Genomic DNA, 24,898 nt, shown 5'->3' with positions numbered 1-24,898 from the left:
GGGAAGCCTGGATATAATATGAATCTGGGAAATCCTGGCTTAAACCAAGTTAAACGGATTTCTGTTCTTCTGGATTTCTCAGAGTTTTTACTGTGCTGACATGCATTTTTAATCCTCCCAAAGGGATGTTTGTGTGTGATATAATTTGCAGTATTTCCCCCATGTATTTATCATGGAACCCTTATATTTGGGGATTATGGTATAGACCCACTTTGGGAAATGGACAGCGGGGAGAGCAGCAGTGTGAAGCTTTTAGTGATGGTTGCAATAGCCCTGTCAGAAACACTGAGGGCCTGAATCAGGAGGTTAGTGGTGGGAAAGGGAGTGGCAGGATTTCTTTCTCAGAGCACATTCTCCAAAACTGGTGATTGATCAGTAATTTTAGAATATGGTGTCATGATTTGAGAGTCATTAATATCTGACCCAAAGATGTTAGAACAAGCATGTGAAATGTGGTTTGAAATATCTCTCAGACAAATGGAAGTCAAGGGAAATATGTTTACAACTCTGCCAACTGATGACACAGCCCCAGGCTCACTCCTCTTGATGTTAGAATCTGCATATGGCCTGACTTGGGCTAATACACTTGATAAGCTGACAGGGCACATTCTAGACTGCACATAGTGGCTACTTGTTGGTGAGTGAGTCAAAGCTGGTTGCCAGGAGTCTAGGTTGGGCAGCTGAGCAGATGGATTGTGGTATCATGTTGTTTAGTCACTAGGTCGTGTCCAGCTCTTTTGTGACCCCATGGACTGAAGCCCACCAAGCTCCTCTGTTGAAGGGCTTTCCCAAGCAAGAATACTGCAGTGAGCTGCCATTTCTTTCTCCAGGGAGTCTTCCTGACCCAGGGATCAAACCCACATCGCCTGCATTGGCAGGCGAATTCTTTACTACTGAGCCGCCAGGGCAGCCCTGTCATGATGAGATAAGCCAGATAGGAAACAATTTGGGGGAAGAAGATGCTCTGTCAGTTTTTAACATGTTCATTAGGTAGAGTTGACAGTGGGACATCTTTGTGGAGAGAGGAATACCAGCAGGCCATTGGATGTATGAGTTTTTTTGCTCAGATAATCTGGACTGACCCAGCCATCATTTTACCTCTGTGTCTCAACTGCTGCATACGTTAGGGATTTAGTGTCTCTTTTATGAAATCATAAAATATTAAATTGCAGGCTGAAGACCGTACACATTCCTAATCTTACCCCCAGTGCACTTCTACACATCAGTAACCCATCTTCCTCCATAGCTTCTCCACCACATATGCTTCCCCTTGAAGTCACTTTTGTGATTTTTTAAGCCAATGATTTTTAGGAATATTGAAACGTACATTTTTCGCCTCCAAAGAGGGGACTGCAATTGCCTTTGCAAGTATGGGGAAGATGGGTGCTTAACAGTGTTTTTCATTGCCTTGTTTCATGTGAAATCCTTGAGTCACTAATGCTCTAACATGTTTCTGTTTCACTTATTTTAAGTGTAATAACAATGTTCCTTTATTTTACTTATAGCTCCAAAAGGAATTCTTCATTTGTCTCCTGATGTTTATCAAGAGATGGAAGCCAGCCGCCACAAAGTGATCTCTGGCACGACTCTAGGCTATTTGTCACCCAAAGATATGAACCAACCCTCGAGCTCTTTCTTCAGTATATCTCCCACATCGAGTAGTTCAGCTACAATTGCCAGGGAACTCCTTATGAACGGAACATCTTCTACAGCTGAAGCCATAGGTTTAAAAGGAAGTTCTCCTACTCCCCCTTGTTCTCCAGTACAACCTTCAAAACAGCTGGAATATTTAGCAAGGATTCAAGGCTTTCAGGTATGAATTAAAAGCAAAACCAAGAAAACAAAGCACTTCATTAGCCCCTAGTCCTCCATCTCTCTCCATCAGAAAGCTCATTCTTGCCTGCTAGCGTGACTTCTGTGCCACTTACATTGTAAATCATTAGGAACACGGAGGACAGAAAAACGAGCCATGTGCACATGCCTCATTTTAAAGATTTTTCATTCTCTCCAGTAATTATTTTTTGCTGCCTGGCTCTCCTCCATATTCTTTCTTCCTCCTCTATTTTTTTTTAAGACATTTTTCATCCTCTGTTCTGTCTTCTGATTGGTCTCAATTGGGCGCATCTATTCCCTCCACTCTGTTCTCCCAAGTAAAGATCCTGCCTTCATACATTTGGTCTTAGTATTTAACACTAAGTGCTCCCTCAGTTTACAGTAAGGTTGAGTTTTTCTAATGCTGATTTTACTGTCATAGCAATTTTCAACTTGGCATTCTGTTGCTAGTAATGATCCCGAGATGCCACTAAGGTACAAAATCCTAGAAGCCTGTTGTCTTAGGAGTTCATTAACCATGGTGTTAGAACAGTAATAAATGCTTTCTAGCTCTTTGAGGCATAAAAACATGTATTGTTTTACTGGATTGTGTTTGGAACCATCTAGGGTAGCACCTACCTCAGATGGTACCAATAATTCTATTTCACTGGGCAGTCTACACCTAGCTTATAGGCCTCTTGTTGTGTATAAGAATTTGGGGCTGGAAACTCTCCCCCTCCCCCATTTAGTCATTGTTCCCTTTTGGAAAAAAACAAACCACAATAATCCTCTGTGGGTAGATCTTTTAAAAGAATTGTTAACTCTAGGAAGAGGAAATACTTGTGTTTTGACATCTTAGTTGCCTTGAAAATCCTGTACTGAACTGTAACCACTTGACTGGATGAACAGCAGCATGCCTGTGTGTAGAAAGAACAGACTGTCCCCGCAGAGTTGACAATTTTCACACCCCTTTCCATCTTAGTCTTACTCCCTAAGACCAAAAACTGTAATTTCCTTTAGAAATGCTCTAGAAGGTCTGTATTGTCTAAAATGATCATGTATTTATACATTTTTTTCAAATTTAGATATGAGAGAAGATCATGTGGTTGAGGGGGTGGAATTTTTGCATGTTTTTTTTTGTTTGTTTATTTCCCTTCACAGAAACCTGATTCTTTCCAATCTCTTGCCAGGTAGTGGTTAGTGTTTTTAATTAGATTATTAATATGAAATCTAAAAAGCTGTTACCAGTTTTTGGCTCTGTCATCTGAAATTTTAATCATTTAATTTAAAAATTAAAATTTTAGGGTTTGTTTTGTGGTTTACCTTAAGAATAATAACTCACTGTTTAAAAGGACCTTCATTCACACAGTTAAAGTCCTGCAGAAAAAGAACTAAGCAGTTAGTTCTATCTATAATGTGCATGGATGAACTAGAAATAAACTGTGATGGAAAGGAATTCACTGTTTATTTACAAATCTAGTTGTCTAAAAATGTCCGAAAGTAATACTACATTTGGATTTTTATAGAAACAAAGCACAAATTGATTCAAGCTCTGAATTGAGTTTTTTGCTTGGAGAAGTTACTGTGGTAGATGTTCATTTAGCTGCCAGAAGAACTACTTAAATTTTTAAATTTGTATTTATTTGTTAATTCTTGGCAGTGACAGCAACTGTAATTTTAAAATAGTTTTGCTTTAGTCAAAATGTAGAATCTGTTACTCCTATATTTGGGCTGACTACTCAGACCCTTTTTTTTTTCTTTTAAAGTTTATGCTGAGATATTACACTCTTATTTATGGGCAAGTTAGTAAACATTTCCAAATTGTGTTTGGTGATTTTTACATACTAATGAATATAAGCAGATGGTTTGAAACATTACTGTGCTTCTTTGGTCAAACGAGCTTGATGTTGATAAGAAATACTGTGTTGCTGACAAGCTGCAACCTGCAGCTGTGCAGTGAACAGACTGTGGGAAATGGCTCCATGCCCTGACAGGTGCCCAGCACATCCTCATAATGTCACAGTAGAAGAGTCTTTGTGGTTAAGAGTTTTAAAGCCTATTTCTTTATAGGTAACTTTCTCAGGTGTATTTACCTGCTAGAAAAACATGTAGGATTGTTTCTATTTCTTAAATGTTTTAATTGGACCATAGTTTAGAAATGATAGGGCCAGCTTGTTACGGATTCCATACTATTGTGTTATTTTTATTTCTGGAACTTAAAAACAATAAATTCTTTCTCTGTGTCTCAAGGTTAGTACTTTTAAAATTTTGTTATTGTACACTGAATAGATATTATTGCTTATTGAATATTGTATAAACTCTTCTCTGGCCTTCTGTGCCCATTGACATTTGATTTAAGCCTACCAGAGCCATTGTATGTGACAGCTATATTGTATTAAAAGTAAAAAATATATTAGTGTACTGAAAACTATGTTGTTTTAACTTTAAATTTTTTTTCATTACCCACTCTTTAACTGAAATTTGAGTGACAAAAAGCTTATTTGCTCACCAGAATGCAAGTATTAAGCACATCCTTTCCCTTAAGTCTATAAAATAATTAAAATTATTATACAATTAAAGTTATTATTAATAAAGCTGGCTCCGCAGGTCAGAAGATGACTGAACACTTGCATATTCTCAATAATTCTTTTATCCTTGCTTGGGCTAACCTAAAGTTTTTAATCACATTTTAGATGCAAGCTTTTGGATTTCTATCATAAATGAATATTTATTTTTTGAAGTTTTATTTAGTATTTTTTTTTAATTTTCTTTTAGAACTTGAATGTTATTGACTTATTACTTTTTAGGAAAAAAAAACTTTATATCAGCAGTTCTGTGAACCTCAAGCTTTGTCCAGCCCAGTTAGTATGCTTCTTTAACTTCTATGCATTTCATGAAAATTCATTTGAAATACAGGTATACCTTAGTGTCTAGGGTTCCTTGGTGTGTACTTGATACTCTCTCATTATAATGCCAAAATGTTTCAAAATCATTCAGATTTTTAAAGAAAATTATTATGGAGAAGACATTTTTGAAATGCTCATCAATTTTTGAGCTGAAGTAAATTTTGTTTCGTTGTGTTATAATTTACATTATTCTGAGTTTTTGCATCATAAATATGTTTTCCCATACTAATTATATTAGAAATCTCTCTGTATAATTAACTGTAAGCAATTTCATTGTTTAATTGAGTCATTAGAAAAATTAGACTGGAAATTAAAATGAATTATTTTAGTAAATTATCCTTTCTAGATGGGTTTAATTTTAATCCTTTAGTCTGTACCCTTCCTTGTGATTATCATCCAGTGAGCAGTATTGTTTTTAAAACCTCCAGAGTGAAATATAAAAAACTAGATTTGTCTTTTTCATATAAAGAGTGTAAAGAAAGTACTTAGTATCTTAGTTAAACCATATTTAATTAATTTTATAAAAATCAGGGAATGTTTTACTGGACGGGGTGCCTTTTCATTATTGTGAGTTTTAGATGTTGGTGCGATTTTTAGCAAGATGAGAATGTCAGTAGAAGGCTCAGAAGTATCTATTTAATTAAAAACTTTCTTTTCAAGTACAATTCAAACATAATACCTTTCAACTAATATGTCTTCTTTTTTGAAGTTTAGTATGATTACAGCAGGTTTCTTTATGATTATGGGCTTCTCTTAAAGGCATGAATGACATAACATATTTCAACAGTTTGGTCTTAGTACAGTTTACACTGAGATGGGACATGGGGAGTGGGGCTTACCCAACTCGAGAATCAGTGTTTGTTCTTTCTCTTTTTTCTTATTTTCCCTATACCTCACTTTTTGTAATCCATGTATTTATAATCAGAGTTTTTTTGATTTATAATCAGGCTGTTTGCGGCTAGTTTTTTTGGAGTAAGGGGTCCATTTTTCAAAAACCAGTATAAGTAAAATTTTGTAGACTTCTAATAGGAAAATATGGAGAAAGAAATCATGCATGGGCATATACTCCTCCACTTAGAAATGTTTTCCCCCATTTCTAATTTGTCCTCGAAACATAACTTACCGTGTCACTTCTGAGCCCAAATTTTCACCTACACTGTTAAACAATGTATATAAAGTGATGAGAAATTACTGAGTACAATGAGCAAAATACATTTATGGGTTTGGCATGGGGTCAAGAGATTTTGCTGATTTATGGTCACTTCCTACAAAGCCCTCTTGGATTTAGCCTCAACTTTCCAAAGACCTTGGAGAAATTGGAAGAATTCTCCTGAAGTCTTTGGTCTTCCTGTGGTGACGCTAAAACTCAGGTTTGTTCTTCAAATGGGCAGCCTGTTATCTGCAAACTGACCTGTTGTCTGGTTTCTTCAGAGTTTGATATACTTGGTCAAAACCTCAAGGGCATACAAACTGTCAATACGTTTCACATAACTATAGTTCATAAAAAGCATTAGAATTACATATCAGCTCACTTGGCTGAAATTTCCAAATATTTAGAGAAAAATATTACATTTGAAGAAAGAAATCCTGATGCCTATAAAAACATAGTGTGATGAATAACAGTTAAGAATCGATCAATTCTTAAATAAAATAGTCCATTTGTTGTTTAGTCGCCAAGTCGTGTCTGACTCTCTGTACCCCATGGACTGTAGCCCGCCAGGCTCCTCTGGTCCGTGGGATTTCCCAGGCTAGAATACTGGAGTGGGTTGCCGTTTTCTTCTCCAGGGGATCTTCCCGATCCAGGGACTGAACCTGCATCTCATGCCTTGGCAGGCGGCTTCTTTACCACAGAGCCTCCAGGGAAGCAAAATAGTCCAGTACTACCACAAACTATTCAGGACTAACTCCACCCTGAATCACTGCGCAGTGTAATCAGGGCAGACATGCTCTTGAGCCTTGATACACCAGCATATACACAATAAGACACACTTCAAAGAAAGAGTAATACTTAGAAGAGCTGTCCTAACACAGTGACTTTGATGTGGATCTGAAATGAGCCACTGATGTGCAGAAAAAATAGTTGTCATTATGTGTCATCCCCAACTAGAAATATCTGTAGCCTTTTTTGTTTGTATTGCAAGAGAGTTCAAGAATTCTATTTGAAATTATTTGAAAAGCAATAAGCAGTTATTTCTTCAATCAAGTTGAAGAAAAGGAAATTATTTTTCATCTAAAGGTGAATTTCATTTCTTTTTGCTAGAAATGGTTGGCAATGATGTGATTTTTTACTTAGTAACAGAAGATTAATTGTAGTACCCATCATGTACTACATCATGTCAGACTGATGTGTATATATATATATATATATATATATACCTATTTTTTTCTAAGTCATGTTGAAATGGTCTATTTTCCTCTCTTCAGCATTCAGCTACAGCTGAAGTTTTGTTTTTTTTTTTCATGAATGACAGCATCTAAAATTTCAAATGTATTGTTCTCTTCTCATCCAGGACAACTCTTGAGAAAAAGAGAGCAGTATGTGGAATGCTGCCTGTAAAGATATCTGCACACTGAAAAAAAATACTCTGACATGCCAGGGGTATTAGAAGATACATGAGTAAACAAGGAAATGAAACTGACATTTATTGACTGCCTTGTTATGTATCAGATAGCGAAAGAGGAATTACACACATTATTTTATGACACAGCAGAAATGCCAGTACATTTTTGCTTCTTGCTTACAAATCTTTATTTTAAATCCAACTATTGTATAGTGTTTGAAGCCTGATTTCTGAAGGTAGGATTAGTGTTCATGGTAATCTGTGGTCTTTGGTTTAGTCACAGATTGCATTAATAAATTTATTTATGCCTTCCACCCTGGTGGCTCAGATGGTAAAGAATCTGCCTGCAGTGCAGGTGACCCAGGTTTGATCCCTGGAGAAGGGAAGATCCCCTGGAGAATTCCATGGACAGAGGAGCCTGGCAGGCTATAGTCCATGGAGTTGCAAAGAGTCGGACATGACTGAGCTACTAACACTTTCACTTCTTTTTTCTTTCATGCACTCCACTGTGTACACAACTGAGTCTGAGTCATTTAAGAGTTAATTCTCTTTTGAGCTGGAAGGAACTTTAGATTTTATTCAGAGAGATAACTTTATGATGTAAATACACATTTGCGGAACTGCACAAATAAAACATCCTATTAGTAATGCAGGTTACTCATGTTCACATAGAGAATTATTAGTTCCTTCTAATCCCTGGGAGATTTCAGGTTCAGGGAAGTTCTGTCTTCACATAGTCTCATCAAAAAGCAGATTTAACTGTTAGAAGTAAGAGATGTTTGAAAAGCTTCTAAAATGTTTTTATCTGTAGTAGTATTTTTTAAAGTACAATAAAAGTTCAGAATCAAGTCCTGTAGTACTGTGGTCCCCAACCTTTTTTGGCATCGGGAACCGGTTTCCTGGAAGACAGCTTTGCCATGGATTGAGTAAGGGCTGGTTTCTGGGTGATTCAAGTACATTGCTTTTATTGTGCACTTTATTTCTCTTATCATTACATCAGCTCCACCTCAGGTCATCAGGCATTAGATCTCAGAGGTTGGGGACCCCTGCAGAGAACATTTGAAGAAACAAGGACTACAATTGGAGAAGAATACACAGTCCACAACTTCAAAAATTCTAGAAATAGTAGATAGTACATTAAGAATAGTTTTCATTAATTTCAGTATGTATGTGAAGAATAGATGGATATGAAGTTAATTCATTTATAAAATATTATTGAATGGTAGAATTTATTTAGTTAATAAATAAATTGAATATTTATTTAATCACTCTGGGCAGATACTTAATAAGTACCTACACATGCCAGGTAGCATACTAAGCAGTGGGCACAGGAAGTGTTATGGTCAAATTGGGGTCAGACAGGAAAATAAAATCAATACACAGAAGATTGGCCATTATTACAATTGTGTCCAGTTTCCAGGGATCAGTTTTTGAACATAATGTGACAATTCAATTAAAAAATTACATATTTGTAGTAAATATGTAACATGCTACAATATACTGCAGGCAATAATGAAATGCCTTCCTCACGTAATAAGTGTCATTATAGGTGTAATATGGTAAGTGATCGGGGGAGGTGTGGTCAGCCATGTAAGAAAAATGGGTGGGAATGAACAGCTCTGACTGATTGAATTAGGAAGAGTTCATAGCAGAGGGACTTTTGAATAAATTTTAAGAAGTACATAGAATCTTAAGGTGAATTCTAAGAAGGAAAGGAATTGTAGGCAGAAGGAGGTAAGTACTTGAGACATAAAAGGGCATGTGCTTTAGAAATGCTTAGAATTCAAAGCGGAAGTGTCAGCAAGGAAGCTGAAAAGACGTGTGTTGCTGAGAATTTGAAGTTAGCTGTTAGAGACCACCAACTTCTTTTTTAAAGGATGGTGACATTGGTTTTTTATTTTAGAAAGATAATTTTGTAGGCATGTGGAGGAGGAACTAGACAAAAAAATGATTGGTAGCAGAAAGACCAATTAGAGTGACTTTGCTTGAATTCAGTAGAAAAATAGCAAAGATTGAATTAAGCAAAGCTAATGGTTGTTGGGGCTTCCAAGGTGGTGCGGTGGTAAATAATCTGCCTGCCAATGCAGGAGATGCAGGAGACTCGAGTTTGATCCCTGGGTTGTGAATATCCCCTGTAGAATGAAATGGCTACCCACTCCAGTATTTTTGCCTGGAAAATTCCATGGACAGAGGAGCCAGACGGGCTACAGTCAGTGGGGTCGCGAAGAGTCAGAACAACTGAGCTATGAGCACACAGTGGTTGTAGAGGAGTGGGGCGGAGGTGCACGTGTCCATGGTACAGATAAGAGGATTAAATGGTCTCTTGTGCTGACTTCTGTGAGGGCACTTTCACTGGTCTGATCAGGAGGGAAGCTAGATTCAATGCACTGAAAAGTGCTGCTACTGCTAAGTCGCTTCAGTCGTGTCCGACTCTGTGCGACCCCATAGACAGCAGCTCGCCAGGCTCCCCCGCCCCTGGGATTCTCCAGGCAAGAACAGTGGAGTGGGTTGCCATTTCCTTCTCCAATGCATGAAAGTGAAAAGTGAAAGTGAAGTCGCTCAGTCGTGTCCGACTCTTAGCGACCCCATGGACTGCAGCCCACCAGGCTCCTCTGTCCATGGGATTTTCCATGCAGGAGTACTGGAGTGGGGTGCCATTGCCTTCTCCGGCACTGAAGAGTAGTTAGAGGCTATCTGAGGATATGTTGAAAGTGAAGTCTGTCAGTCGTGTCTGACTCTTTGCGACCCCGTGGACTGCAGCCCACCAGGCTCCTCTGTCCATTGGATTCTCCAGGCAAGAATACTGGGGTGGGTTGCCATTTCCTTCTCCAGGGGATCTTCCTGACCCAGGAATTGAACCCAGGTCTCCCACATTGAGGGCAGACGCAGGCAGACGATATGTTGACCATTCCAAGAATTTGAGAATAAAGTAAAGTAGGAAGATAGTATGAATGTTGTAGGAAAGGTTCTATTTTTTAGAATGAATGTGATGTATAGACTTAGAGGAGGTTAATAAGTTCCATTTTAAACATGACGAACAAGTTGCCTTTGGGACTTTCAAAGTCAGCTGTCTAGTAGGCATTCTTCAGTGGTTCTGGTGAACAGCAAGAGGGTGTAGGACACAGATATTCGAGAGTCTTCAGTGTGCAGATGTAACTGATTCCATAAAAGTAGGTAAGACTGACCAAGAAAAGTGGGCAAAGACCTCGGAGATATTCCCAGTGAATACTAACAGTTGAAGGGATTGGTTCATTCATTTAGTCAGCTGAAGTCTATTGAGCGCCTGCTGTGAACCGGGTGTACTTTTTGGCACTAAGGATATAACATAAATGACAGTCAAGTGTTCTGTCCTCGTGGAGCCAACATCACGATGGGATTGATGGGAGTGGGATGTGGAATATGGCCAGGGCGAAGGGAACAGGACAAGTGGAAGTGTACACAGTCACATCTGGACACAAGATAAATTCAAATGATTAGTCTCCTAAGGTAATAATTAATTGGAAATTAATTGGGAGATTAATTATGATTATTTATGAGAGGTAGTGAGCAATAACTTAGTGTTGCCAGCTGTTGTATCAGTGTATCAAATAACTATACCTTTTAATTGTTTAATCGATTGCATTGAGGTATAATTTATACATGATAAATTACACCCATTTTAGTTATATAAATTGATGAGTTTTGAAAAATGTATGCTATTGTGTAACTACAACCAGGGTCAAGATGGGAATATTTCTGTTACTGTGAAAAAATTCCCTGTTGCCTCTTTGTAGCCTGTTTTTCTCACCTCTCTGTGGCTTGGTAACAACCAGGCTATCCTTGGTTAGTATTAGATTGCTATTGCTATTGCTAAGTCACTTCAGTCGTGTCCGACTCTGTGTGACCCCATAGACGGCAGCCCACCAGGCTCCCCCATCCCTGGGATTCTCCAGGCAAGAACACTGGAGTGGGTTGCCATTTCCTGCTCCAATGCATGAAAGTGAAAAGTGAAGGTGAAGTCGCTCAGTCATGTCCGACCCTTAGCGACCCCATGGACTGCAGCCTTCCAGGCTCCTCTGTCCATGGGATTTTCCAGGCAAGAGTACTGGAGTGGGGTGCCATTGCCTTCTCCGAGTATTAGATTAGTATTGCCTAAAATTTCATAAAAATGGAATCAGACAGCATGAACAGACAGTTTTGTTTCCTGCTTCTTTCACTCACTCAATGTTTTTGAGATTGTTCACGTTGTGCATATCAGCGGTTTGCTCCTTCGTATTGCTCAGAAGTAGTTCATTGCATGGACGTGTAGCACAAACTATCATTTTGTCTGTCGGTGGACATTTGCGTTGTTTTCAGCTTGAGGCTACTATGAATAAAGCTGTTTGCGGCTATTCATGTACAAGATTTTGTGCAGAGTTTCCAGTTCTCTTGAAAAAAGTACCTCAGAGTGCAATTCCTGGGTCACGTGGTAAGTATCCTTACAAGCTTACAAGGAACTGTCCGATGCTCTTTCAGTGTGCTGTACCATATGGCATGGGCTTCTCCAGTGGCTCAGGGGCAAAGAATCCGCCTGCCAGTGCAGGAGACGTGGTCAGTCCCTGGGTCAGGAAGATCTCCCCGAGAAGGAAGTGGCAACCCACCCTGTATTCTTGCCTGGGAAATTCTGTGGACTGAGGAGCCTGACGAGCTACAGTCCATGGGGTCGAAAGAGTCGGACACAACTTAGCAACTAAACAACAAAAGCAGTGGGTTTCATACATTGATATGGTTCTTATTCTATGAAGGATACAGTGCTGTCTCATTGATAGTTTAGTTTGTATTTTCCTGTTGACCCGTAATATGCACTTCTTTTCTTGTGCTTGTTGGCCAATTTTCTATCTTTGTGAAATGTCCACATTTGTTTCTCAGTTTCTGGTATTGATTTTTTTTAATTATTGTGTCATCAGAGCTTTTTTTATATATTCTAGATACAGATCCTTTCTGTTGCAGATATTATCTCCCTGCTTGTGACTTGTCTTTTCAGTATCTTAATGGCATCTTTTAAAAAGTGGGGAAGTTTTCAATTTTGATGAAGTTCAATTTTTTGTTTTTTTTTTCCCATAAATTACACCTTTTTTTGTCCTATCTAAGGAATTTTTGACTACCCCAAGGTTGCAAAGATTTTTCTCTGATTTTTTTCCAAATACTTTACGGTTTATGCTTTTGTGTTTAATTCTGATATTCATTTAATTTTGTGTGTGTGGTATGGGTGAGAGTGGAAGTCTGTTTTTCCCACAGGATAACCAGTTGTTTCTGTACTGTATGTGCAATGTGTTGTTTTACTCTAGCTGCTCTTAAGATATCTGTTCATTTTTGGTTTCACCAGTTTGGCTGTGCTGTGTCTAGGGTTGTTTTTAATCCTGCTTGGGATTCATTTAGCTATTTAGATTACCATAATGTTTCTCATTAGTTTTGAAAGATTTAGGGCTAGTTTCTGTTTGTTTTTTTCCAAAAAATTTTTTTGCCCTTTTCTTTGTCTTCTCCTTTCGGGACTCCAGTTATGTATGTGTTGAGCCTCTTGATATTGTCCTGGAGGTCTTTGAGACTGTTTACAGTTTTTCACCATCTTTGGATTGTGTAACTTTGGTTGGTTTATTTTCAGATTTACTGGTTCTTTGCTCTGTCCTCTCCAATTTGCTGTTGAGCGCATATAATAAATTTTTCACTTCAGTTATTCTATCTTTTTGGAAATGGGGCTTGATCTCTGGGTTGGGAAGATCCCCTGGAGGAGCACACAGCAACACACTCTCGTAGTCTTGTCTAGAGAATCCCATGGATAGAGAAGGAGCCTGGCATGCTACAGTCCCTAGGGCCGCAGAGTTGGACACGACTGAGCGACTAAGCACAGCACATTGTATCTGTTTGATCTAACATTTCTATTTGATAATTTTTTAATTGGTGATGCTATCTACCGTCTCATCCTCTGCCACCCCTTCTCCTTTTGCCTTAAAACTTTCCCAGCATCAGGGTATACAGAGTGCCTATATAACTTATTTTCCTTTGACCGTGGAGAAAGTTTTCGTTGTTAAAAAGTTATTTCTTTGCAAAGCCTGTAGATTTTCATGTAGCTTGTTTTACATATGTAAATGGGTGTGTGTGAGCACATCAAAGCCTTAGTACAATCTACAGAAGAGAGGAACTTCTTTTCTGGTAGATGTGTAGTAGACTGTTAAAAATTATGTGGTGTTTTGTTTTGATGGAAGTGAAAGTGAAGTCGCTCAGTCATGTCGGACTCTTTGCGACCCCATGGACTGTAGCCTACCAGGCTCCTCAGTCCATGGGATTTTCCAGGCAAGAATACTGGATTGGGTTGCCATTTCCTTCTCCAGGGGATCTTCCCCACCCAGGGATTGAAACCGGGTCACCCGAATTGTAGGCAGATGCTTTATTGTCTGAGCCACCAGGGATGTAAAACTAAAATAATTCTGTGTGTGTATGTATAATTTATATATTAATTGGCTGCCTCTTTAGACCTTCACTGGCATAGTCAACGAAGCAGAAAAGCAGTGAACAAAGATTTAGGATTTGTGTCATGTACAAACTCACCACTTAAAGTAAGAATGCAATTATCTTCCTTAACAATACTGAGAACACATCTGTTGTTGCATTTGTTAGACAGTTTTTTTGTGTGTGACTTTATACTAGAAATAAATCTGTACATCACTGCTGGATTTTGTATACCAAATAAAGCCATGTAATTTTCAAATCTTTTCCTAAGCATAGAGTTTCCAAAAGAGAGAAAAGATAATTACAAGTTGAGGCTCAGTCTGTATAATGTGATTTCATTCATTCACTTATCCCTTTAGAGGCATTAATGTGTCAAGCATATTGTATGCAGAGTAAAATAGATTACTCATCCAGCTAAAACACTGGTACATGACTGAGCATGTTAAATATATGTTTACATTTTAGTTATAAAGGACTTGACTTTAGTTATGAAAAGTATTGAGGAAATAATTATACATAATGTCATATCTTAATTTTAAACATTATTATGGGATGTGTTATTCTAATAATATCTATTATTTATTTTAATGGTAACTGTGAGCTAGGCATCATTCTAAGTACTTTTCCTGGGGGAACTTCTTTTATTTATCACTTATAAATTTGTTTGTTCTAAATAGATAACAGTGTGGATTTGTATTACTGCCTGGGAAAGTGAAAGTGTTTGTTGCTCAGTCATGTCCAACTCTTTGTGGCCTCATGGACTGTAGCCCGCCAGGTTCCTGTCTTCATGAGATTTCCCAGGCAAGAATACTGGAGTCGGTTGCCATTTCCTTCTCTAAGGGATCTTCCCGACCTTGGGATCAAACCTGTGTCTCCTGCAGTGGCAGGAGGATTCTTTACTATTGGGCCACCTGAGAAGCTTCCCCCCGCCCCCCCAAAAAAACGATGTAGTTAAGAAATGTTTATTACCAATTTACTCTACATATTTATCAAGGAGTATTGTTTTATGCTTTGCCAAGAATATGCTGATTTTCATGTTAATAAAGATTTAGATCTTTTGTACAGCTAGTGTGCAGACTGCAAGAATCAAGCATGTTTGGAGTATTCTAAGATCTAGTACTAAGTTGCCACCCTTCAGCTTTTTGCTGTCTTCACCTCTCCCTGGAGGCAATAGCTACAATGTGATCTCTGCCTGCTGCTGTGGAGTAAACTCATGAATGGGAGGTGTGCTCATCAAACATGTTTTCTTGACACAATGATGATGTTAATTATCAGACATCAATGTACAGACCTTTATCTTATCAATCTACTGAGTAGCTTTCTTTAAATATGGACCTTTTTTACACTCTTCATTTTTGTCCCACAGCAGGTGACCTGTAAAAATATGTAACAGACAAGCGGTTAACCATTTCCCTGATGAGATTAGTAAAATAATAGTCCCACATTAGGGAATTTCTCAACCTCTGCAAGTAACAATTTGATTCAACTTTTTTTAGAGATAGGGGGTATAGAATTAAAATTTTTCATTTGAATGGTCCCTCATGTTTTCAGAAGGGCATGAAAAATTCACATATCTAGCTTTTTATGTAAGTTATTTTATAGCTTATAGTATTTTCCCTTATTTCATTTTTTTTAAGGAATGAGGATATTATTCAAATCAAAGCAAGATTTGCCATTTAAACATATCACAAATTGAGGTTTGAATTCTTACTTCTTAAGTTATCTGAATATGAGTCTCAGACACAAATCACTTCTTTCAAGAAGAAGAAATCTCTAGACTGGCAGAAATTGTTAACAGAATGCACAATTATAGCATCTCATCTGGCTTTATGCGATTACAAATCAAACTAGGAAACTTATTTTAACATAAAAATTATTATAGATTTGCAGATTTCAAAGGAAGCTGCATTATTTAATTTGCACATATTGGAATTTCTGACTCATTATTTTTAGTGGAATATTTTTTGTAAGCCCAAGAGAAAGAAACAAAATGTCAATTTTCTGTGGTCAATGGTGTTATAAATCCAGAACTACTGCTACAATAGTGTAAGAGTCAAGATGAGTTGTGTACATTTTAGAATACAAAAGACAGCAAAATGATATCATAAATCGTAAATCTTAAACAAACATAGGAGATGACTTCTGTAGTTTTCTAAAATTATCTTTACTCATTTCTCTCTGATCAAAATCAAGATCTATGACACTGGAATATTATTATTGTACATTGGAAATTTTAGGACCACATTTGTAGAAACAACTGTTTTGTTGTAGCAGAAATATTTCACCCATCAATCCTGAAGATTTTGTACATTGTAGAATGCAGTGGGATATTATTACCCTAATTATTTTAGAGTTCTAAGATTCCTGGTTTCGCTAATGCTTTGAATCATCGGAAGCATTTTTAGAGTTAGAAAGGTGAATTTTAAAATGTCATTCATACATTATTCTGCTTTAGAAATTCACAGTTTTATGAACTCTAATGTTTCTATGTCCAGGAAGAGAATAACTAAAGAGCCATATCCAACCTGTTTTATTAGTGATTGATTATGTAAAATATGATTCTTTCTTAAGGCCTTTTGTCTGTACATTGTAACTTTTTATTTAATTTGAAACCGTGTCCTCAAGCAGTAGTTTCCTATATATATTTTTGTACATATTTTTATCTGTTTGGAGGGAGCAGTCTCAGTGCAGTGAGGGTATAAACCTGGAATGATTTTATTTCTCCAGCCACCACTTTTCCCCATGATCGGTAATATCTCTCATTCGTGTTTCTTTTTATATTTGGCAAATCCCGTGGTTTTCTGGTCACCTTTAGTTTTGAAAAATTTAGTGCAGTTCACTGTAAAACTACACGTTCATGTTCCCCCCCACTGCCCCGGCTCCCCCACTGCCAGCCGTCCGTTTTGGCTCAAGACGCATAGAGGAGGAAGAGTATGCGGTGATTTCTTCTTGTCTTCCTCATACTCCAGCACCTTTGAATATTTGTGGTTGGTGGACTGGGGACTTAATCTGCTTCTGAGACATGTTCTTCCACATTCTACCTCTGTTTCAGGCCTAGTCACTCCTCTGATGGAAGCCCTGCAGAATGAGGAGGCTAACACTTAGCCCAGTTTCATCCATTACTGGTTTCCATGTAGATGATGTTTACTTTTTTTTTTTCCTTGGTTGAAGTATAGTTGCTGTGCAATATTATGTAAGTTGCAGGTGTGCGATATGGTGATTCACAGTTTCTACAAGTTATACTCCATCTACAGTTATTGTAAAATACTACATGTTTTTCCCAGTTCCCTCCGTCCCTGAAGGGCAGCTATGTTTCCTTTGGACTTTACCATGGTCCATGCCCCTAACCTTGTTCTTGGTAGATGTCACTTTGCTTGGCCTGAGTATCCCTTTGGCTTCTGCTGAGACTCTTTTTCATTTAGTCTGACATGTATTGTTCTACCAATATTCAGTGTCTGTAGGATGTCTTAATATTTTACAGGATATTGCAGGCTCATGGTGAGTTAGAAGAAAAGTTAAATCTTTCAGTCCTAGTATCCAAGCCACTGATGGAAATGAAGTTTGAAATTTATTTTTTGGCTGGAAATGTCTTGTGCTCTTTTTGTCCTTCCTAATTTTCATTTATCTAGAAGAAAAAAATAAAGCTGCAGTAAGTTTGCTGACATATGAGCGTGTTCACTATCAGTTTGGGTTTTTGGGAGAGTGACTTGTCTTTCATATAGACTTTCAATTGATGTCAAAAGGTGATTATATTTCATTTTAAAAAGCATGTTTTATGATAGCACTATATCAGACATAATATTTTAACTATACCATAAATGGTTGTGAGCTGTAGCTATTATAGTGTCACCATTGATTGACTTTTGCATAAACCTGTTATGTGGTAAGTTTCATTTCCACCCCCCCTCTCATATTTCACTGCTGCATAGTAAACAACAGGCCCACATTCTTGAACTCGTACACTGAGTGAACTTTTAATTTGCTCAGGAGGTACAGTGAATTCGAACTGTCATCAAATCCTTTTCCCCAAAGTTAATTTGGAAAAAATATTTTTATAACAAAATCTTTAAAGTGCTTTGGAAACAAAGCTTTGTATGTTGGCTTGATTTGAACCCTAAACTACTTTTAATAGATCCCAGGAAGTTTCCCTGCCTTAAGGGACACTAATGGCGAATCTTAACCTTACTGGTTTAAAAATGATGTTAAACCGTTAGATGAGGATTTGTATCATCATTTTCTGTCAGATCCATATTATAACTGTGTGTGTTATATATATATGTATGTTTGTTTATCACAAAAGCAACACGATTTTTACTTTATTAGCTTAGAATTAAACACTGCTTGATAGAACTTTTTTGAAGGATGGAAATTTTTCCATTGGGCAGATGGACTCACATTCCCCTACTCCCACCCCTCATACCTTACCTCTGATAGAGTGTCTTACACATGGTTTTAATAATGGTTGGTTGTATTCAACTAAAAGAAAAATATTATAATAACTTTATTTTGGTCTGTACATTATAAGTCATTTCAGTTTAATTCATTTTGATTTTAATGTCAAAATTCCAGACAGACATGGTATACTGAGATACATACATACATATATATATGTATATGTGTGTGTATATGGATAACATTGGTTTTATAGGGACTATAATGTAGAAATAGAAGAATGTCAGACCAATCAAGTGGCAGTCACACACACATAGAGTCAAAGATGAGGCAAATTCAGGTTGACAAAATTTTATTGGATTCAAATGAACTTGACTTATGTTGACCTTAGAGTCCTTTATGCATTATGAAAAGTTGGACAAAAAAGATGAGTGTAGCATTTAGTTGTGAATTTTTTTTTCTGGCTGTACTAATGTAGAGCACTCTGCAAAGCATTTCCTAATACTCTTTTAAAGGATATTAATATAAAATATTAATTAAACTTAATAGAGTCTCCATAGATCTTCGAGTCCCAATAAGGTTTTAAATATTTGAATTGTGTTCTGCATAAGTTACGTGAAATTTCTTCTTGAAAGCTAGAACCTTTGCAAAGGACCAGTTGCATCTGGCTCCCTCTTACTGGTGGCGTTCAGCAGCTTGCGTGTGTTCTGTTATAGGTGCACTACTGTGATAGACAGAGTGGCAAAGAGTGTGTGACCTGTCTGACATTAGCCCCTGTGCAGACGACCTTCCATGCTATTGGAAGCTCCACTGAAGCCAGCCATGACCAGGTATAACGTGCCACTACCATTTTGCTGTGCTGTGGCCCAGCTAAGACATCCCAGACCATCAACGTGGAAGCTATGTGCACACATACAGCTTTGCTCACCCTAATATATCAGCCACTAGTGCCACTTACTAGGCTTTTGAGAAATCAGAATTCTGTGTGTGTGTGTGTATGTGTGTTGGTAACCTGGTATCTTAGGACATGTCGATTATTTTAGACTTCTGGTTTGTGATTCATTATTAAATATAGAATTCTCTTATAAGGAAGAAGTAATGGCCCTATGTTATTTTTATTTTTAATAATTACATATGGAAAGAAGGGTCAGCAACACAATATAGATAACACTGGAATCTCACTACGATAAACTCACTAAGATACATATGACTTAGTTCTATTGAAGAGAGTTTCATGTTACAGAATATAAAATAACTGAGTAAACTTTTACAACCATCCATTTATTCTCATAACTTGGGATATTATTAAAATGATGTTCCAATGTTGTTTTTACTGTTAAAAGTTTTAGTTCTGAAATAAAGCTAAAAATCTGAAAAGTGTATTTTCTGAAAAGACAAATGCCTTTGATTGTTTAGACAGCAGCTTGAGAATGCATCCTGTTTATAATACATATTTTCAATTAAAATAATCATGAGATTAGACTAAACTAATGATCTAGGTCATAGAATTTCTAGTTTGGAGTCAAAATAAATAGACATATAGAGCTTACTGTATGACTAACCAGCTTTGCCTTTTAAATTAACCATTTTAATACATAACATTCATAACACACTTTCATATCCTTTTCTCAGTAAATTTGAGAATTTCTAATAGTCTTGCCTTACTCTTCTTTTCTAAGTAGTATCGTTGCATGAAAAGAATAAAAGAGCATAATAGTGTTATCTTCTCAAATACATGGTTTATTGTCCAGCCCAAACAAGACCTAAGAAAAACATTCCTAAGGGCATACCTTTGTAGTTCATGATGTCCCTGACATTATGGATTTCCGGTCATCATTTGCTTGGTGACAAGGCATTGTGGTGTTTCGGAAGGAGCAATAATCGAATTATAACTAATCTGAGTGTTAGTTACTAACCACAGCATACATAAGCTGCTACAGCCACCTGGGTGAATACCGTCATCTCTTTGGGACTCTGTTTCCAAGGATGCTAAGTGAGGGAGTTGAGTTAGTTGACTTGCAAGATTCATTCTAGTAATCTTTGTGCTCTTGGTTGAATGTGCCCAGCCAGTTATTAACAGATAATAGCATGCCAGTCTGGGAAGCAGCTTAGAGGTCTCGCTAGTGCTTCTCAGGGTTCAGCACTGATGTTAGCTCCAGCTGCAGAAGAGACTATAGCAGGGCTTGGAGGCACAGGGTTCAACCTAGATAATGGAATGTTTTGTGTTTCCCTGTATAAAACTGTAGCTGAGCTATATGTCGGGTGCCACAGAGGCATGGTATGAATGGTAGACATGGTTCCTGCTCTTATGGAGCACACACTCCAATACTTTCACCCCTCTGAATAATTTGCAAGAAGTCTATCTGCTGCTTATCCAACTCTATATATTCACTCACGCCAAAAAACAAAGGGCAACAGCAGCATGAGATATCCATCCTGCAAAGGTCTCTCCTTAGGCAAAGCAAATAAATAAAAGCATTCTCAGAAACCCACACACTTGAGAAGAGCAGCTCACTGTTTGTAGAGGTAGCTTGTTGCTATAAAAGAGTATTGGACTGGGAATGGAGACCGGAATCAAACCCAACATTGCTGTGAACTAGCTGTGGGACCTTGTCTCTTCACCTCTGGAATTTGGCTTCCTCAAGAGTCAAATAATGAGGCTGGTTCAGGCTTGTACCAAGTCCATATATGTGGATATATATACCAACTGGCAGGGCTACAGTTAGCCCATAAGGCATTTTTACAAATTAGAAAAAAAAAAAAGACACCTCTGACTCGAAGCATGCAATAGAAAATTGTCATAATAGACAAACCCACAGTAACTACAGTGCAAATGCCCTCCCAGTCGTGATGTGTCGTGCACAGCCTGCACGACTGTACGCGGTGGTCTTAGTCTACATTTATCTGGAATGTTAGTTACTCAGTGGTAAGTAAATAAAGAGATTTTTATACTACAGGAAATACAACTACATTACAGGGGACAAATTTACATGAAATTTTAAGATGAAAAAAAAAAAAGACTTCTAGGAAATACATCAAATGGATGGGCAGATGGACAGATGCATAAATGGAGCCATGACTAGAATGACCATCCTGTTTATCAAGCACTCTGCTTTGGTGGCCTCAGAGGTGCAAAGTGGGAGTGGGGGTGTGATCAGTGCCCCTGCCTTGTGCTTGGGTAATTGGGCTTCTAGAGGAGAGCAGACACAGAGGAAACCTCCGCTCCATGTCTTTTCTACATTGTGTTGCCATTTCCTCATACCGAGGGTCTGTCTGAGCAAAAGTTACTCCCCTCACCATACCAAAAGCCTAGGCTCCCAACTCATCAGGTAAAAACATGGCCACTGAATGCTTTTTAACCTATTTTGTTCTGTTTTTTTTTTTTTTGTAAATATTAGAAAACAGGAAAGTAAAGCAAGAAAAATTACTATTACTTAATAAGTGTCTTCTATTCTTAATTCATCTGAACCACTGCAGTTGAACAAGAGAATAAGTATTTGGAAAAAAAAAAGAGCATATGTAAAATGTAGCGGCAGTCCTTCCTAGGAAACTCAGATTGTTCTTATGTATGTAGAAGATGATGGTGAGAAATGGAAGACATCTCTAGCCTTAACCTTTACAGCTGTCTTCCTCCTCCTCCTTTTTTGGGTGTTGGAGCTCCAAGTATTTGTTTTAGATCGACATTGCTGGCATCATCAAGCATCTTAGTACAGACTTCGCTCCCTGTGATACCTCATTTTCTAAAATTCAGCTCTGTTGTAGTATAGTTGGTTTACAACGTTGTGTTAGTTTCCACTGTGCAGCAAAGTGAATCGGTTATGCAGATACATATATCTGCTCTTTCTTAGATTCTGTTCCCACGTAGATTACTACAGAATACTGAGTGGAGTGTACAGCTTGTCTTCTTCATAAAAATAAATGTAACTCTAGAAACCCAGTAAAGTGGAAACTGAATGTGTGGTATACCAGTGCGTTCCCCTCTCTGTACCAAGAGTAACAGGATGGGGAACAGTAAGTGAAATTCTCTATCAAGGTCAACATAGATAAGCAAAATAGTCGGGAAAGAGATTCAGTATCTATATGCTGGTGATATCCAATTGTACAGAGCTCTTAATTCTCCCTTTCCCCCATCCCAAACCTGCTCTTCCCTCTTTTTATCTTTTATCTCCTTTCTTTTCTATCCATCCTGGTAAATGACCATCTGCCTTGTTGCTCATGCCACGCCCTTTGAAGCATCCTTGCCTCCTCTCTCCCCTTCACATGCTGCATCCAGTCCTAACTTGTCTTCCTCTAAATTACATCTCCAATCCGAACGCTTTTCACCACCTCCAGCATTACCATTCTGGTTTAAGTCAAGAGCATTTTTAACCCAGACCACTACAATAGTCTCTATACTGGCTGATCAAAATTATTTTTAAGGTACTCAGATCATATTGCTCAGCTGCTCAGAAACTTCCACTGGCTTCTCATCACACCTGTTGTAAACCCAAACTTTTGTTACGGCCTCCCAAGTTCCTATGTGATGTGGCCCCACTAGCTCTCCAGTTTCAAATCCTGCCACTCTCCTTTTCACTCTGTCCCAGTCTCACTGGCCTTGTGGCCAGTTGCATCATAATAGATGAAAGAAACTAGACTCAAAAGGCTGAGTTCTGTAGATGTGATATATGTGCTGTTCTGGAAAAGGCAAAACTAAAGAGGTAGAAAATACATCGATTGTTGCAGAGGATGGCAAGGGATTGACTGTGGTGGGGAGGGATTGACCATATATCATCATGGAGTTTTGGGGAGTGATTGAGATGTACCATATCTTGATTGTCGTGATAGAAGCATGACTGTGTACATTTGTCAAATTCACAGGACTGTACACTCAAAGACGTAAATTTTACTCTATGCAGATTACACCTCAATAAACCTAACTTTAAAAAACCTCAGACTCATTATTTTATCAGTTACTCATGTGGTATTGATCCCAGGGAAACGTGGAAGGATGTCATCCCCTTTCCTATGTTCTCTGAGTGTTGGGTCCACCTTGGGAACGTGCTGTGTTTAACTAATAGCCTGGGTTAGAGCTCCTCTGAATACCAGTGGTTGATTAAGGCCTCCTAGAATAATTATTAGTCTCCAAAAACTGGTCTGAGCCTGCCCTTGTCTGACTTTAGGGAAAGGGTCTGTAGGCCATTGTTTCCCACTTGGGAACTCTGAATTCACATCCAGGCAGTGGACAGCCTCATTCAGGGCGGTATCTGCCTGGAGGTCCCCACCTGTTTGGGTGAGAATGTTCTACATGTGTTTGCCTTATTCGCCATAAGAAATGTGATATTATACATTCACATTAGTTTAGAATGTTTAATTGTCCAGAATATAAATATAGTTTAAATTTATAGGTGTTGAGTTTTGTTTTAGAAACATTTGTTAACAACTGTGTAGGAATTCTGCACTAGATATGGGAGCATCCAAAGATAACTGCCTTAACAGTCCTTATAGTAAGACAGTCCTCTCTGAACCAGTCATCTTGCAAAATTTAAAATTTATAGATCATATGGTGATTTCAAGGACCATCATCCTTATTCATAAGCCAAATTAAAAAAAAACCCACTTATTTGTTAAGGTTGAGCTAGTGAGGATTTTGGTCAGTATTTTTCAGAATATCTTATTTGGAAATTAAATTTATATTGTAGAGTATATATTAGTAAAAGCAAAAATAATACTGCAGAAAGGTTTTTAGAATATCCTATCTTGGTATAACTCAGAAGATGCTATCCGTCCTCTGTCCTGGCCTGATACCCTTCTGCATCTTTATATATCATTCCAAGATGTTACTGAGTACCTCTCCCTCTCTGTCTCTCTGAATTACATCAGTCACCTTCTATTGCAGCCTCAAAATCATAAACTTCCTTACTTGTTTGTATATTTTCTATCCATTTTCATTCAGACTCATTATTAATCTCACGAATTTCACAAATACTGGGTAAGCAAGATTAGTCAAAATACTGTAGCTAAATTTCTGGTTAACAGTGTTACCACTGCCTACCTTAATTTTTTCAGATTAACTCTGAAACTCACCTGCTTTGTATAACTCAAAGAATGAGTTAATAAATCAACCACCTAACGAAGCACTAACTACCCAATGAAGTGTAACCTGTCTGCTTATATTTGCTATAAACTGACCTGTAGTCATTATCACTAAATGAGATTATCTTACAGAGCAAATGACAATGCATATTTAACACATTACTTAGAATCTTAGAAATCAATTTTACGAGAGAAAAGGAACACAAGCCAAATTTAGTTTCTTTTTTAAAAAAATTGAGGTGTATTTTCAAGTGTACAACATAGTGATTCACAATTTTTAAAGGTTATACTCCATTTATTGTTTTTATAAAACATTAGTTTTATTCTCTGTTTTATACTATATATCCTTTTAACTTATTTATTTTATGTATAGTAGTTAGTACCTCCTAATCTCTTACTCCCAGCTTGTCTCTCCTCCCTTCCTGCTCCCCATGGGTTATTACTAGTTTGAACAATAACCAGATTTATATATAATGTGTTTACCGTGTACTAGATACTGTGCTAGACCCGACTTACATTATTTAATTCTTCTGATAACTTGATGAGGTAGAAACTGTACCATTTGCTTACTTGTTTCACTTGCTATATTGCCTGTAAGGGTTTATGTCCAGGTTAGTAAAATCAAGTGTAGTTGTTCTCAATACATGCGCTTTGAGTAGAATTCAAGGCAGACTTCTCAACGAAAGGGCA

At 37.6% G+C, this 24,898-nt stretch overlaps 1 protein-coding gene across 22 annotated transcripts in view; it reads left to right on the top strand.

Moving 5' to 3' along the window:
- The window catches only part of STAU2 (staufen double-stranded RNA binding protein 2), a 303,811-nt gene that overhangs the window by 164,845 nt on the left and 114,068 nt on the right, over nt 1–24,898 (top strand). For 16 of the 22 annotated variants that reach the window (XM_059893107.1, XM_059893112.1, XM_059893104.1 and 13 more), the window contains 2 exons: nt 1,506–1,813; nt 18,853–18,966. In XM_059893107.1, the coding sequence (XP_059749090.1) occupies nt 1,506–1,813; nt 18,853–18,966 (422 nt within the window). Of the gene's footprint in view, nt 1–1,505; nt 4,445–18,852; nt 18,967–24,898 lie in introns of those variants that run through there. The other 6 variants (XM_025001393.2, XM_059893110.1, XM_059893099.1 and 3 more) reach the window with 2 other exon arrangements.

This window comes from Bos taurus, chromosome 14, assembly GCF_002263795.3.
Source record: "Bos taurus isolate L1 Dominette 01449 registration number 42190680 breed Hereford chromosome 14, ARS-UCD2.0, whole genome shotgun sequence".
Classification (NCBI taxonomy): domain Eukaryota; kingdom Metazoa; phylum Chordata; class Mammalia; order Artiodactyla; family Bovidae; genus Bos; species Bos taurus.
Note: the sequence above shows the minus strand (reverse complement) of the source record. Positions and strands in the feature narration are given on the sequence as shown.